The sequence below is a fragment of the Hypomesus transpacificus genome, unplaced genomic scaffold (assembly GCF_021917145.1).
Source record: "Hypomesus transpacificus isolate Combined female unplaced genomic scaffold, fHypTra1 scaffold_186, whole genome shotgun sequence".
Classification (NCBI taxonomy): Eukaryota; Metazoa; Chordata; class Actinopteri; order Osmeriformes; family Osmeridae; genus Hypomesus; species Hypomesus transpacificus.
In genome coordinates this window covers 210,030-226,568 of record NW_025813735.1, presented here as the reverse complement: position 1 = coordinate 226,568, position 16,539 = coordinate 210,030, and the positions used below count along the sequence as shown (strand labels likewise).

General features: G+C 47.5%; 2 protein-coding genes across 2 annotated transcripts; one reads left to right on the top strand and one right to left on the bottom strand.

The window, feature by feature from the left end:
* The first annotated feature begins 1,626 nt into the window (after positions 1-1,626).
* On the top strand, positions 1,627-8,053 carry LOC124489216 (extracellular calcium-sensing receptor-like). The gene is made up of 12 exons (XM_047051904.1): positions 1,627-1,904; positions 2,816-2,985; positions 3,861-3,961; positions 4,671-4,850; positions 5,390-5,578; positions 5,659-5,869; positions 5,948-6,144; positions 6,231-6,440; positions 6,711-6,834; positions 6,951-7,144; positions 7,250-7,531; positions 7,628-8,053. Exons 1-12 carry the CDS (start codon positions 1,627-1,629, stop codon positions 8,051-8,053), a joined length of 2,562 nt encoding a protein of 853 aa, XP_046907860.1.
* A 1,760-nt stretch (positions 8,054-9,813) lies between these two features.
* On the bottom strand, positions 9,814-14,884 carry LOC124489221 (extracellular calcium-sensing receptor-like). The gene is made up of 9 exons (XM_047051909.1): positions 14,667-14,884; positions 13,901-14,195; positions 13,590-13,676; positions 12,891-13,160; positions 12,020-12,226; positions 11,569-11,829; positions 11,132-11,359; positions 10,912-11,035; positions 9,814-10,718 (listed from the first exon to the last, which is right to left on the bottom strand). The coding sequence occupies exons 1-9, from the start codon at positions 14,882-14,884 to the stop codon at positions 9,814-9,816; spliced, it is 2,595 nt and encodes an 864-aa protein (XP_046907865.1).
* Positions 14,885-16,539: the final 1,655 nt, after the last annotated feature.

Below are 16,539 nucleotides of genomic sequence, written 5' to 3'. Positions count from 1 at the left end.
CGATAGCCTATAGTGGTATGTGAGAACAATAGTAGGCTATTGAATAGTTGATGATAGCAAGTATACTAATAAACTATTTTCATTTGAAAACAACACAATATTTTTCTGTTGTTTTTGCCTATAATGGCCATTGTTCCCACACAAACCATTAGAGACCTTTTTTATTAGAAATTGTGTTAATTTACTTCACATTGCATGAAGTATCTAATTCCCTTTCCTATAGGCCTATGATTGCTTCATTATCATTGTCAATGTTTCGCTTCAATAAAATATATTCTGGAACCTCATTTGTAGGCAGAGTGTTTCTTGGAATTGACAAATGCATCCAAGCGGAATCCTGCCCAACATGGTTGGTTCAGTTCACTCAGACTATGTGATTGTTAAATCAATCAGAGGTTTTAGCCGAAATTTGACAGGTTTGGGGAATTTGGTCTTGACGTGTAGAAGGACGGTCAGTATCCATCTACGATGTGATGTCAGTCTAGATTCTGGTGTTCGTCTGTATTCATCAGTCAGCTGAGTGGAAAGAGCAGCAGCAGATGAAGTATAACTCAAGAATAATGAATAGACCCAAGACATGGAAATAGTCTGCGGCATTCTTAAAGTGAACACAAAGAATGAGATGAGAAACTCCAGCTGGTACAGAATAGCAAGGCGATGAATACAAAAGGCAGTGGTTGTAAATGTCGTCTTTACGGCCGTGATAACTCTCCATGGTCTGCGCATATGAACACACTGGAAACGGGACATACTCACAGGACTGCAATACAAGAATCAGCATCGATCAAAACATGAACCGTGGAAATGATAAGGTAAGGCCAAGGTAAGATAATATAAGAGTAGGATGAACATATAACAATTCAAATCTCTTCCATTCGAGACAAGGACCAATCAGTGGCTGACTGTCCAGACTACAGTGAAGGATGAGTGGGTTTGGGAGGCCTTCTCCCAGGCCAGGCACCATGACGCAGCACAAACACAACAACAGCCCAACGCTCTCTCTGGATCTGCTTATTCACACCATTTCAGTAATTGCATGTATGTGATGTCCCGGAGGTTTTAGGCTGCATTGGCCATGACACACTCATATCACACACACACACACACACACACAACCTCCTCCCTGTGTTGTTGCTTCTCGCTGTGTGTGGATAATGGGATCTAATTGCTTGTGAAATTAGTAATAATGGAGATGAGAAATGGCACACCTGCGGTCTGAGCCCCTCAGCTCTCAACACTTGTGGGAATGACAGACAGACTCACACACACACACACACACTCATACACACACACACACACTCATACACACACACACACACACTCACACACTCATACACAGGCTTTGAACCCCTGCACACATCCTCAACTCCTATTATCTCTTTTACTCAACCGAAACATGTTTCAATTGCTGTAAGGTGCAAAACAAAAAACATGGTCGAAAAACATATTTTTTTGTTTGCTTCCAACTCTTCAACACTCATTACGTCACCTCTCTCTAGGGGGAGGTGTTTTTAAGGGGCTTCTGTTTCAATAACTTGTTTTGTCCTTTGCAGCCACGATGGTCATTATAAAAACACACTCTTGCCCTTGACAGGAACTCATATCTATGCCTGTCCTGCACAGTCCATGTTCCTGTCCTGGTTCATCTCTGGGTGGCAGAACTCAGCCATGCCCCTGCTGCTGCTGTGGGCAGTGGGCAGGGATGTGGGGGGCAGAGGGGGTTGGGGGCTGGAGGTGGTCCTGGCCACCGTGTGCTCGCGGTGGGACCAGTCGGAGGCGCTGGATCACCGGAGCCTCTCCCAGGATGGGGACGTGCTGATTGGGGGACTCTTCCCTTTCCACAACCAGCCTCCTGCCCCAGACCTGCGCTTCACTACACCCCTGGACCTGCAACCCTGTGCCAGGTAAATATCAGATCAGGTTTATTGTTCAATGTTTGTTTTAAAGGAAATGTATTGTTCTGATTGTTCTTGATACTTTGTTTTAAAGGCGTCTACTTATTGGTTAACACTGTACACACAAAAGTTTTCATGCAGTACAATTTTATCAACGAGTTTAGCTCAAATTGGACACCTGCTCATTTCTGTTTGATGCCTCACATTTGGGTATTGACTCAAATTCTTGCTTCACGAATAAATGCTTAAAGCAAGGTTGAAAAAGTAATGTATATACAGTATATATATAAAAACAACCCTCACCCTATATGTATAGGACTTTACTTGCATTATTGTTCTTTTCTTAATTTCCTGAATGCCACATGTTGAATCAAGACATTTTATTGAAACAAAACGAAATATTTAATAAATGTGACATGTTACATTTGTGTAGCTAAGTGTATTAATGATATCCTTAGAAGTTAAATCAGAAAGAAACAACTGCTGCTGTCTCAACTGTTGTTTCCAAAGGAATTCAGTTCTTGATAATGTTCTGTAATTTATGATTTACTCTGTTATCTGTCAGTAGAAACCCTAGTAAAAGCTACTAATGTAGATTGATTTGTACTGTTACTGATTTTATATATTTAGGTTTTTAAGTAAATATATTCGTATTGCTGTCACAGTATGATACATTTGTTAATTCAGATTGATAAATTATGAGGATTTCTTACAAGAATCACTCTAATTTCTTTAATTTGAAAAGTTGTGTTCATGGAATAATACTGCATAACTCTCAATAGAGCTGCACATCTCAACGTTCAGCTTCTTATTGTATCACCGTATAGACCATGTATATATGTCTATGGTACAGACGATTACACATCTTGATTGTCCCGCGTCACTTTTGTCTGTTCGTGTTGTTGCACCCATGGTTACAGTTTCCAGGCGCAACCGCTGAAATGGGCACACGCCATGGTGTTTGCGGTGGATGAGATTAACCGGGATCCCTTCCTATTACCTGGGCTGCGTCTGGGCTACCGTATCCTAGACAGCTGTGGCATGCACCCCTGGTGCCTCCGAGGGGCGCTGTCTCTGGTGGCAGGAAGGAGCCCGCAGTGTGAACTCTCTTCGCCGCTTCCAGGAGCTGCTGGAAAACCTGCAGGTACAGAATTGATTGGAATAGCTTGTCGCCAGTCTGTCGATGTGTTGTATAATGAGAGAGTAGAGAACCCTTTTTTCTTGAAAACATGTCAAGTCATTGTGGAGATCAAAGAGCTATTGATAATTATTGAAGATATACAGATTGTTTTTGAAGTATGTCACTAAAACATGTTGATCTTGCTTATCCTGTGTGTTGAAAGTACCTAAAGGGTATTAAAACAATTAACCAGGAGAGGGTGTGGTATATCTCCAAATAACGCATGAGTTGTTCTGCGGTCATAGCACACCTGCACAACCCATGGGTTATTAGGTGTTACACCATGGTCTCGGTGAATACTTGATTTTGATTGGCTGCACAGTGTCCATTATTTTCTGATAATGGACACGGTCTACTAAGTAGTTCAAGTGTCTGTTCACTATTCTAAATTAATGCTCTGGCTAAAATGAGTTACCATAGTAAGAGACAAAGCCAAATTTGTCAATTTATTGAAACATAAATATCATAAATATTTCTACTTTTTACATTTCAAACCAGGCTTGTTATTTTAGTTTTAATCTGTACTTGGTGAGATGATCAATATCATTTTTTGTCATTGCACGCCTATAAAAAAATTCCTGGCTATCATGCACAGCAAATTTAAGCTTGTGTACGAAGCTACCATGGAGCAAGGCAGAAGGCAACCAGACAATAACATTTTTCCTTGTCTTTCCTTGAGTTTTAGATGGAATTAAATTGAAATAGTATGTGAAGTCCTCCTCTGTGACATTGCTTGTAAAAAGGGCTGTAAAAATTAAGTTTAATTCGATTTGACTCCTTTCTAGATGGGCGACCTGCAGACTCTGTGTCTCTGGTCATCGGCGACGCCTCGTCCACTCAGAGTATGATCCTCGCCAGCACTCTGGGGCCTCTCTCTGTACCAGTGGTAAGGACACACACTCACACACACTCACACACACACACACACACACTCTGGGGCCTCTCTCTGTACCAGTGGTGAGGACACACACTCACACACACACACACACTCTGGGGCCTCTCTCTGTACCAGTGGTGAGGACACACACTCACACACACTCACACACACTCACACGCTCTGGGGCCTCTCTCTGTACCAGTGGTGAGGACACACACTCACACACTCTGGGGCCTCTCTCTGTACCAGTGGTGAGGACACACACTCACACACACGCACACACACACACTCACACACTCTGGGGCCTCTCTCTGTACCAGTGGTGAGGACACACACTCACACACTCACACACACACACACACTCTGGGGCCTCTCTCTGTACCAGTGGTGAGGACACACACTCACACACACACACACACACACACACACTCTGGGGCCTCTCTCTGTACCAGTGGTGAGGACACACACTCTGGGGCCTCTCTCTGTGCCTGTGGTGAGGACACACACTCACACACACTCACACACTCTGGGGAATGGCCCTGTGATTCACACATGTACATCACATACCTTAAGATAGTCCAGGGCAGCATCTGAAACTGACTACTGTGTTCTACTGTATACAAAAAATACAAATTGTTTTCTGAACTATTATTTGACAGTGATCTACTGTAATCAGGTAAAAATAAATTGATGCTACTAAATAGATTATTTCCTCCAGATCAGCTACCAGGCCAGCTGCCCCTGTCTCAGTGACAGAAGTCGGTACCCAAACTTCTTCAGAACCATCCCCAGTGACGTGTTCCAGGCCCGGACCATGGCCCGGCTCGCTCAGCGCTTTAGCTGGTCCTGGGTCGGGGCCGTCGCTGTGGACAATGACTACGGGCGTCTGGGCATTCAGGTTTGTCTCGCTGATTGGAACCAGCTCTCAGAAAGGGCATGATTATAGCCTGACGTTGTCATACTTATAATTCTAGTCAGAATATGAGTCTGAAACCTCTCCGTTGGGTTGTGATTATGGGGCGTGTTTCAACTGGACTGGTAAAAAAAAAAGCCTCTTCGCTCAATTAAATATACCTACAACCAATCAGAGCTACGTTGTATGTTGTTTGTTGAAAACAAATTCAACCCAAGCGCTCTTTGGTGATGTGATTGATTACGTTAGTGTTGATCATCTGTCCATCATCATATAAAGCCCGCGCTGACAATTTGATTAGTTCGAACAGCTCCTGTTCGGACATAGTTTTTCCTAAAACTGCTGTGAATATCCAATTGGTTCTAGAAAGTGTGGTATGTGTTGTCCAGCACATATTTAGTTGTTATCTTGTTAACCAGCAACAGGCTCTATGGATGAATGACTTTGTGCTTTTGACAGGCACCAGGTTTTGCACGTTGTTCTTGTTACAAACGTTCTACTTTGCCGTGCGAACTACATTCCAGGTGTTCCAGGAGGAGGTCCAAGGGACAGGGGTATGTCTGGCGTTCTTCGAGACCTTCACCAGGGCGACTCTGGCGAGGGACATGGAGCGGGTTGCTGGTACCATCCAGGCCTCCTCTGCTCGCGTCATCCTAGTGTTTGCCTGGTACACTGACGCCAGAGCCCTTCTCCTGGAGCTGGCCAAGAGAAATGTGAGATTATACCGCTGGATCAAATTTCGCTGTGCCATCAGGGTACTGCCACCTACCACTCTCTGTGTTGTGTGTTGCAGGTGACTGACAGACAGTTTCTTGCCAGCGAGGCCTGGAGCACCAGTACAGAGCTGCTCCAAAACCCCGCCCTCTTCAAGGTTGCGCGCGGTGTTCTGGGCGTGGCTATTGGAAGTGCCCCGATGCCTGGGTTCAGCGCTCACCTGAGGGGTCTGCATCCATCACAGCATCCTGAAGATTGGCTCCTCAGGGATCTCTGGGAGATGGAGTTTGGTTGCCACCCTGAGACAGGAAACAAAAACAGCACCTCATCTCCTCCAGCCCCCACTGCCCCCCTCCTGCCCCCCTGCAGTGGAGCAGAGACTCTGTGGGGGGTAGAGAGCTCCTTCACCGACACCTCTCAGCTGATGACCAGCTATAGCGTGTACCTGGCTGTGTACGCTGCAGCCCACGCCCTGCACAGCCTGCTCTCCTGCCCCAACAGAGACACACCCTCCTGGGGCAACAACTCAGCCTGCTCCCCTCCCCACAACCTCTCCCCTGCGGAGGTGAGCTAAATGCATCTCAGGAACCCAAGTGCATATCAGTTCTTCCAAATAGTACATTCTCTATTTAGGCATTTGCTTTGCATTAGCTGTTGCAGCATCTGAAACGAGTGAACTTCACCTCTCCTCTCGGGGAAGAGTTCTACTTCCGGGGTGCTGATATCCCTGCAGCCTACGACCTGGTGAACTGGTGGCCCACCAACAAGGGCTCCCTCAAACTGGCCACCATTGGTCAAGTCAAAGGGTCGGATCTCCGCATTGATGAATCAGCCATCCAGTGGATCACGGGATCGAATGAGGTAAAAGCAAAGGAAAACTTGATTTTATTTAGAATTTGATCAAATACATATTTACATACATACGTATACATTGTAAAAGCAGTCATGAAGTAACAGTAGGGGTGCAACAATCATATCGTGAGCCCAATATCGTGATATGTATCGTATCGTGAGCCCAATATCGTGATATGTATCGTATCGTGAACCCAGCATCGTGCCACATATCAAATCGTGAGTTGAGTGTAGGTAGCAGCACTGTGTCTGTGGTTTTCATTGTCTCTAACGTTGCAGCCCCCCAAGTCAGTGTGCAGTGAGAGCTGCCCTCCTGGCACCCGATTGGCAAACAGGAAGGGGCAGCCAGTCTGTTGCTTCGACTGCATCCCCTGTTCTGACGGGGAGGTCAGCAACCACACCGGTAAGAATCAACACCACTTTACTTTACTACTGACTGAAACAAGGATTTTATTACCATGACAAGTAATTCATAACAATTCTCTTTCTTTCTTTGAATCTCTGCTCGCTGTCCTTCAGGTTCCTTCCAGTGTGAGCGCTGTCCTGAGGAGTTGTGGTCTAACAGCGAGCAGACAGCCTGCATCCTTCGTCAGCTGGAGTTCCTCTCCTTCAACGAAACCATGGGAATCACCCTGACAACGGCCGCCCTGTCTGGTGCTGCGGTCACTGTTGGGGTGTTTGTTGTCTTCCTGTACCACAGACACACTCCACTGGTGAGAGCCAATCACATGACTGTAATTATTTTCATGGAAAATAATTCATTACATCACTTCCCTTCTATCTTCAGTCCTTTAAGTCCACTTTTCTTCTCATTTCAGGTCCGGGCAAACAACTCAGAGCTGAGCTTCCTGCTTCTGCTGTCACTCAAGCTCTGCTTCCTGTGCTCGCTGGTGTTCATTGGTCAGCCGTCTGTGTGGGCGTGTGGGCTCCAGCAGGCTGCGTTTGGGATCAGCTTTGTCCTCTGTCTCTCCTGCCTGCTGGTCAAGACCATCGTGGTCCTGGCAGCATTCCGGTCTTCCCAGCCCGGCACTGGGGCTCTGATGAGGAGATTCGGCCCAAGTCAGCAGAGAGGGAGTGTCTGCATCCTTACCTGTGTACAGGTAAAGGCTGCTAAGACAGGGAAAGCCTGCCATACTATAGTGTCTACTAAATGTTCATCTGAGATCAAAGGTTCTGGAACCTTCTGTGTGTTTCAGGTGGTGATCTGTGCAGTGTGGTTGTTCCTGAGTCCTCCCCTGCCTGAACGTGACCTGGGCCTCCAGGGCTCCAAGGTGGTGTTGAAGTGTGCTGCTGTGGGCTCCATGGAGGGCTTCTCCCTGGTCCTGGGGTACATCGGCCTGCTGGCCTCCCTCTGCCTCCTCCTGGCCTTCCTGGCCAGGAAACTCCCAGACAACTTCAACGAGGCCAAGCTCATCACCTTCAGCATGCTGATCTTCTGCACCGTGTGGGTGGCGTTCGTCCCAGCTTACGTCAGCTCTCCAGGGAAGTTCACTGTTGCCGTGGAGATCTTTGCCATCCTGGCCTCCAGTTACGGACTTCTGGTCTGCATTTTCGCCCCAAAGTGTTACATCATCCTGCTGAGGCCTGAGAGGAACACCAAGAAACAGATGATGGCCAAATAACAGAAGATCTGCGCCCATAAATATAATGTACAGTTATGAGACTTTGACATGGTCAGAATTATGCTCCAAACTCTATTGTTAATCATTTAGATTCCTCCTCAAGCTCCCTCTGAATCGTTCTGAAATGGACTAAGGTTAAATCGCAATGTGACACCAGGAACAACAGATTAATGGACCAAGAACAGACCTAGTAGAAAAAGTTTAAAATCATAACGGCCTCAAATGCTTTGACCCTGCCTTTGTGTCTTCATCTGCAGTTAAATGAAGCAATACATATGCTGATTTCATGAACAAGATATAAATCGTTTCTCTGCCGAATAGCCGTGCAGATAGACACGTATCCCATCTCTCCCCCAATCCCCCACATGTGTATTTGATACCACTAATTAACTTTTTTTCACATTTGACATGACGTGTAATTCTCTTTTCCCATATGACATTTTTTTTATTAAGTATTGTTGTCGATGTTACGGTTGAATAAAAACCCATTCCTGAAGCTCCTTTGAAGTCTTTCATGTAATTGAAAAATGTATTTATGAGTTATTCATTCATGGTCAAATATTGATGGAACATTAATCCATATGAATGAGCAATTTATTCAGTTTATTCCTTGTGAAGTTTGAAACATATTCATGAGTTTGGCGTTGACTACATAATCCAACAGGGCCTAGACCGTGACAGCAAAGCTTACATGGATCCAGTAAATCCATTACTTATGTCCATTACTTATGTGTATTTAAAATTCCATTTGAAAAAACAAAAACCCATACCTATACAGTATAGTCTACACCTATGCACCAATATGTAATACATCTTATAATCATTCAATTTTCAGATCAGATGACATGACTTCTTTAATGAAGGGAGCATTGGAGAATATCATGTAACTGTTCTATCTTTCACTGCACAACATATTGCTTGGCGCTCTAGTTATGAGGCCCCGCCCCCTGGCCCTCGCCCCCTGGCCCCGACATCTCTGGACGTCAACATTCCCTTGTGTCCCCAAGGTGATTCCACATCCAGCATTGTTGTCCAGGCATGTACCATTTCACACAAAATGTTATCTATTTAGTTATGCTGCAGCAGTGATATCAACTACATGGGGAGACGCACCCTGCTCCTGCTGCGTACTGCCAGTAGGAGCAGGGTGTGATCTCTACACTGCCAGTAGGAGCAGGGTGTGATCTCTACACTGCCAGTAGGAGCAGGGTGTGATCTCTACACTGCCAGTAGGAGCAGGGTGTAATCTCTACACTGATAGTAGGAGCAGGGTGTGATCTCTACACTGCCAGTAGGAGCAGGGTGTGATCTCTACACTGCCAGTAGGAGCAGGGTGTGATCTCTACACTGCCAGTAGGAGCAGGGTGTGATCTCTACACTGCCAGTAGGAGCAGGGTGTGATCTCTACACTGCCAGTAGGAGCAGGGTGTGATCTCTATACTGCCAGTAGGAGCAGGGTGTAATCTCTACACTGATAGTAGGAGCAGGGTGTGATCTCTACACTGCCAGTAGGAGCAGGGTGTGATCTCTACACTGCCAGTAGGAGCAGGGTGTGATCTCTACACTGCCAGTAGGAGCAGGGTGTGATCTCTACACTGCCAGTAGGAGCAGGGTGTGATCTCTACAGGGGGTCTCACCTTCATGCCACACAATTTTATTTTATGCATTTAGCAGACTCTTTTATAGGGAAGAAGGTATTTCATCTAGTCAGGAGAAAATGTTGAGGTAGAAGCAGGGAGGGGTGCAGTGTCCAAAGAGCCTCATGTCGCCCGACCCATGATGGCCTTCTTGGTGTTCCTCTCAGGCCTCAGCAGGATGATGTAACACTTGGGCCCGAACAGCGCCAACAGCAGGCCGTAACTGGAGGCCAGGATGGCGAAGATCTCCACCACGTCGGCATACTTCCCCGGGGAGCTGACGTAGGCTGGGACGAACGCCACCCACACGGCACAGAAGATCAGCATGCTGAAGGTGATGAGCTTGGCCTCGTTGAAGTTGTCTGGAAGGTTCCGGGCCAGGAAGGCCAGGAGGAAGCTCAGGACAGCCAGCAGGGCGATGTATCCCAGCAACGCAGCAAACCCAGCAACAGACCCCACCACACACTCGTACACTATCGTATCGCTCTGGTAGAGGGTGTTCTTATGCGGCGTGGGAGAAGCCAGGAGCAGCCAGCCCGTGCAGATGGCGGTCTGTAGGGACGTAAGAGCCAGCACGGTCCCTCTCTGGTGCCGGGCCCCGAACCACTTCATGATGGTTTCTCCGCCTGGCTTGGAGGCCCTGAAGACCCCCAGAACCACCACGGTCTTCACCAGGATGCAGGAGACACACAGCACAAAGCTGATGCCGAACGCTGCGTGTCTCAGCTGGCACGCCCACAACTTGGGCCGGCCAATGAACAGCAGCGAGCACAGGAAGCAGAGTTTGAGAGACAGCAGGACGAGGAAGCTGAGCTCGGAGTTGTTGGCGCGCACCACGGGTGTGTTCCGGTGGCGGACGAAAATCGCCATGACGCTGGCAGTAAGGACGGCGCCCAGCAGGGAGATGGCAGCCAGGGACATGCCCAGGGGTTCAGAGTAAGACAGAAACTCCTCTGTCTTGGGGATACACTGGGTTCTCTGTGGGTCGGACCAGTAGTCCTCAGGACACACAGAACACTCGGTGGAGTCTGGGAGAGACAAAGAGAGAGAAGAGAGAGAGAGAGAGAGAGAGAGAGAGAGAGAGAGAGAGAGAGAGAGAGAGGGAGAGAGAGAGAGAGAGGAAAGGGGCAAGGGCAGGGGGTGGTAGAGTAGGATGGGGCAGATTTAGTAGTTTTGGCATAAATGGATAATGATGATGTTCACATGGGACTGTGCCCTCACCGGTGTGGTTGCTGACCTCCCCGTCAGAACAGGGGATGCAGTCGAAGCAGCAGACTGGCTGCCCCTTCCTGTTGGCCAACCGGGTGCCAGGAGGGCAGCTCTCACTGCACACTGACTTGGGGGGCTGGAAGGAAAGGAAGTGGGTCAAATAATGGGCATAATGGGCATCCATTAGGGATGAACAAAGTACTTATCTAGCGTTCTATCAAAACGTTCTGACCTTCTTGTCTTTGAAATTCCAGAAGATTTTGTCTTCGTGAAGTAGTAGCTGTTCCCCAACAGGAAGTGACTCATCGACCACACCCACATTCTGAACCTTCACACCTCCGTCCGGGAGCCACGCCCAGTTCATGATGTCATAGATGGGCAGGGCATCTCCATTTTCATCGAACAACACTCTGTCCCCAAACCCGGTGGTGAAGTTGACCCTCTCCAGATAGTACACCAACTGGCCACAACGGGGAGACACGAGAAAAACATATGGTCATTTATTTTTTGCAACGAGTGAGATTAGATCCCCGATCTCCCACCCAGCACAGCTCACACTAACCCAGTGAGCTAAAGGCACAACACTGCTTCCCACCAGTCCTTCACCTGCCGGCAAACCCTTGCCGGCGGCCTAGCCACGCTACATTTATAACTGTATGTTTTCCTCACCTGCCAGGGCGCCATGTTGTCCAGGCTGGCACAGCTGCTCTCTGGGAAGGGCCCCTGCCCCGGCACACACTGCAGCAGGCTGTGGAGGGCGTGGGCCAGGGTGTACACAGCCTTGTAGATGTTGTAGTCTGCCCTCAGGTCAGAAACATCCAGATATAGCTGGGCCTGAGCGGCCAGGGCCTCCTGTCCAGAGCACGCAGGAACGCCCAGCCCAGCAGGCTCAAAACTGCAGCCAAAGACCTCCTCCCAAAACTGCCACACCTGCCAAAAAGAGAGAAAATAAAAATGCTGTTTATTAAAAGAAAATCAAGTTAAAAAAATACTAAAATGTTTTGGGAGGATATTTTCTTGAAATATAGCAAAACATAAGAGACTAGCAGTAAATACAAGTTGAAGTTTTAATATTAATTTTTTCGTTTGAAAAAATGGACAAATAAGATAAAATCTTTGCCATGCTCTGCCCATGTTGGTCGCTGGGGTGTTTGTCAGGGCGGAGACTTGACAGGAACTCCTTGAGTGCGGGGATCTCTCCACGGCGGATGGCGATGCCCAGCGTGCCCCCCACGTAGGGCATGAGTCTGGGGGTGTGGAGGACAATGCCGTTGGTCCAGGCCTCGCTGGCGATCCACTGCAGACCTGTCATGTTCTGGCTCACCACCTTCATGTAACGGAGTGAAAACCGTGAAACTCACTCTTCAGGTATCTAAAAGGCCAGCCGTGTCAATGAATAGAAAACTATACCTTGGTGACGAAGCGTGGCCATATCTGTTACATACCCGTCACATTCACACACAGCCGGAATCAGCGCTGCATCAATTGGTTAAGCAATATCAAAGAGAGCGTCTTTTAGTTGAATATCTTCACGTTGTGATTGGGTCATAGGTAAGAGGCCGCAGAGAAAATTCAATGTCTGTATCAATGTTATCTTACTGCTTATTTTTTAATAATTTGTTTGGCTCGCCAACTCATTTCGGCAACTCCGCTGGACTATTGCTCATCATCAAAACCTTTTCCTGTGTAGTTATACAAAAGCGAGAAGTGCCAGGTACTTTGTATCTTTTTCGCATAATTTTTGCACTGTACCTGGTAAAATACAGACCGTTCCTTGAATCAAGCTACCGAAATACTATATGAACTTTTCACTTTCTACTCCTTTTTCTGCTGTAGTTTCTGTTTGTACCTAAAAAAATATCTGACACTGGATGAAAATGTCTGCTAAATTAAGAATATTTAAAAAGTAAACGAATATTTTACCGGTAAACGATCAATTCGCCCTATTTTTGACATTCATTGAATGTAGGCCTACAAGGTGTAATATTCACCTCGTCCAGAAGGGGGAGCATGTATCCCGAGTTGGAGAACACCACCACCACTCTGGCGGTGGAGGCCCTGACCACAGACACGATCCTGCGGTACTCGTCCGGGGCGCTGTGGACCGGAAGCACCTCCAGATAGGCCGGGCAGCCGGCGCGGTCGTGAGCCAGGCCCTGGAGGAAGGAGCGGGCGGCATGGCGACCGTAGTCGTCGTCGCTGACCAGAAGGCCGACCCAGGTCCATCCAAACCGTCTCAGGATCTGTAGCATGGCTCGCACCTGAAGAAGAGCCAGGATGGAATATGTCTTGGTTATTACTAGTAAAGGAATAAGAAAATAGAAATGTACCAACCCCTATTCTCAGAATTATTTTAAATTCAGGAACATTAGTTAGTTAGGTTTTCGATTTGTTAGTTTTTTTGACCCCAGATTAATTCTATATTTATCATTTAAATGTGTAACTTTAGGGAGTACACTAAGACATTTGTTAACATTTGTCTGTAAAACAATTTCTTTTACAGCCGAAACACAAATAACGGCTTGATCTCAGTTCATATCATCTGGGCCAGTAGTTTCAAATGTAACAATGTGGTACACAGCTGCCGATACAGACACATGTTGCTGTGTTTGAATGTCATTAAAATTGAGGATTGTTATTTATTAGATATCTTCTATTTACTAACACACTAAAGACTAGGTTGTGGCTACCTGGAAGGCGTCACTGGGGATGGTCCTGAAGAAGGAGGGATACGCCTGCCGATCACTCAGGCAGGAACAGGTGGCGTAGTAACTCACCTGGGACAGGTGAAGCACACCCACACTTTAGAACATCATGAAACAGACCTGTGGACACAGACCAGCACTTTGAAAAAAATTGATGGCGTAAACCTGTGGACACAGACCAGCACTTTAAAACTAACAGAATACAGACCTGTGGACAGAAAGCTTAAATTGTACAGTTAAATTGTAAAGCTTAAAAATGTACAGTGCTTCCAGTGTGGCGACAGACAGACACTTGCCATGGGCACCCTAAACAGCCCCAGGACGCTGGAGATGGCGATGGAGTGAGTCGAGCCTGGATCCCCCACAATCCCCATCACCGGGGGTGAACTTCTGCAGTCCTTTTCCAGTAGAAACTCGTCCTCTGTCCCACTGGCCAGTGATAGGGCGGCACGGAACGCTACCCCTAGCTGGAGGCAGTTGTCGTAGAGATGGTATCCCAGGGTTACGTTAGGCAGCAGGTGTGGGTTCTTGTTGATCTCCTCGATGGTGTAGGCCATGGTCTGGGCCTGTCGGAAACCTGCCACGTCAAACCTGACAGAGAGAAGAGCACACAGACATGACCCCAGCCTCCCTCAGAGCACACAGACATGACCCCAGCCTCCCTCAGAGCACACAGACATGACCCCAGCCTCCCTCAGAGCACACAGACATGACCCCAGCCTCCCTCAGAGCACACAGACATGACCCCAGCCTCCCTCAAAGCACACAGACATGACCCCAGCCTCCCTCCACTCCAGGAAATCAGAGAGGGGCACTGTTGAACTAAATAACATAAAAATAAACACATAAAACAAGCCATCTTTTTAAACAGTCCATTAACACATGATCAATCAATACGTTTGGGACTTCATCATGGCATCAATTTTCATACTATCAAGTCAGTAAATTAAATTCCATGTTGTTTCTGAAATCCTTCCATTCCAGAACCCCTTACCGGTGTGTGTGTCAGGTCAGAGTGGTGTGTGTGTGTGTGTGTGTGTGTCATGTGCAAGAGCCCCTCACCCCTTACAGACAAGCTGCTGTGGCTTGGTGGTGAAGGACAGGTCTGGATAAGTGCTGTAGAAGTGGACCTCAAACAGCCCGCCCAGAACCACATCTCCCTCCAGGTGCATTCCACTGAGGTTGAAGTGCTCTCTCAGACGGCAGGAGGAAGAGTTGGATGAGGAGCACAGCAGAAAGGTGAGACAGAGATAGAGGTAGTAATGCAGGGACAACACCATGACTGCCTTCTGTATCTCCCTCGCTCTCTCCCCTCGCTCTCTCCCTCCGTCTGTCCGTTTTATGGAGTGTTGTGTCAGCCTGGGAGGGGGGCTGACGTCATGGGCTCGTTTCACAGGGGGGGGGGGGGGGGGGGGGGGGGCGCAGGCGTACCTGGTGTCAGGTGGGCAGGGGAATGCCAGGGAACAGAGATGAGGGCGGTGGGTTATGTTTTAGACCAAAAGAGGTTTTCTAGATGTAGGTCAGTGGCAGAGCATTGGACTGCAGAGCCAGTGGTCACAGGTTTGAATCCCCCTAGGGATAAAGGCATCTGCTAAATGGACACATTATTATGTTTTCGTTTTTCCAACTTTATGTCTATTGTCACTGTGTTTGTTTGTTTGTTAAAGACGAGATATAGGTATATATTAAATGTACATTAATTTCCTTTGGGGTATTTAAATGCAGGTCAATGGCCATTATGTGATGCATCATATGGGAGTCTAAAATGAACAGACTACTAAGCTCTACTTCACTGTGTCCACTAGGTGGCAGTAACATACTACTCTCCATGTAGATATGGAGCGTGCCTCATCCTACCTACGCGCCTTTCTTATCCAACTTTCCCCCACTCATCCTCTCTCCTCTCTTACTCTTTCCTATCCTCTCTTCCTCTCTTACTCTTTCCTCTCCTCTCTTCCTCTCTCCTTTCCTCCCCTCTCCTTCTCTCCAGCCTACCCTCTCTTCCTCTCTTACTCTTTCCTATCCTCTCTTCCTCTCTTCCTCTTTCCTCTCCTCTCTTCCTCTCTCCACCCTACCCTCTCCTTCTCTCCACCCTCCCCTCTCCTTCTCTCCACCCTACCCTCTTGTCTAGATCTGTGTCTGTGCTGCTAGCACACGGGCCCAGAACCTCAGACATCCCCCCACAAACCCTCCTCATTATTATTCTCTCACCTCACCTCCCTTCTCCCCTGCCGTCCTCTCCCCTCCCCTCCTCTACTCTCCCCTCCTCTTCTCTTCCTCCCTCTCCCTCTGGTGGGCTGTTGAAGGCTTGCTCCCCTGAGAGCTCTCAGACAACCATTCCTGGCTTTCTCTCAGACAGTGCCACGCAGCTAAACACAGCTTAATCACCAACACAGCTAACAGGATATGTGTATTTTCATAATCCAAGTTTAAAGTCTGGTACTGTAACTGTCTTTGCCACCAATACCAATACTTTCTAATCCAACAATTTTACAACTTGTTATTTGTTGACACTGAGTGCTGACGGCAAAGCACACCACTGCCAAATTCAAAAGAGCCGTTTTTATTAGTGAAGTACTTTTATAACGCAACAGTTTAGAAGCATAGAATGTTCAAAAGCCCAGGGCGTTGATTCTGTGTTGGAGTGTTCTGATTGATCAGCCTCATGCTCTGCCCCAAATGTATACCTGCTCCCTGGATTGATCTAACCAACTGTCAATCACAGCACATCTCTGATGACGAGAGCGTGTGCCATGTTTATAAAGGCGTGTCATCCAGCTGTACTTCTCTGAGAGCTCCTCTCTCTACGAACACATCGGTTCCTGGTGGATACTGTGACTCTGAGCAGCTCTGTCGTCTTCAGACTGAGGTTTGCTGTGCTGACCTCCAGCCAGACGTTCTGTCACAGCCTTGCCCTCTCTGTTGATGGGCTCTG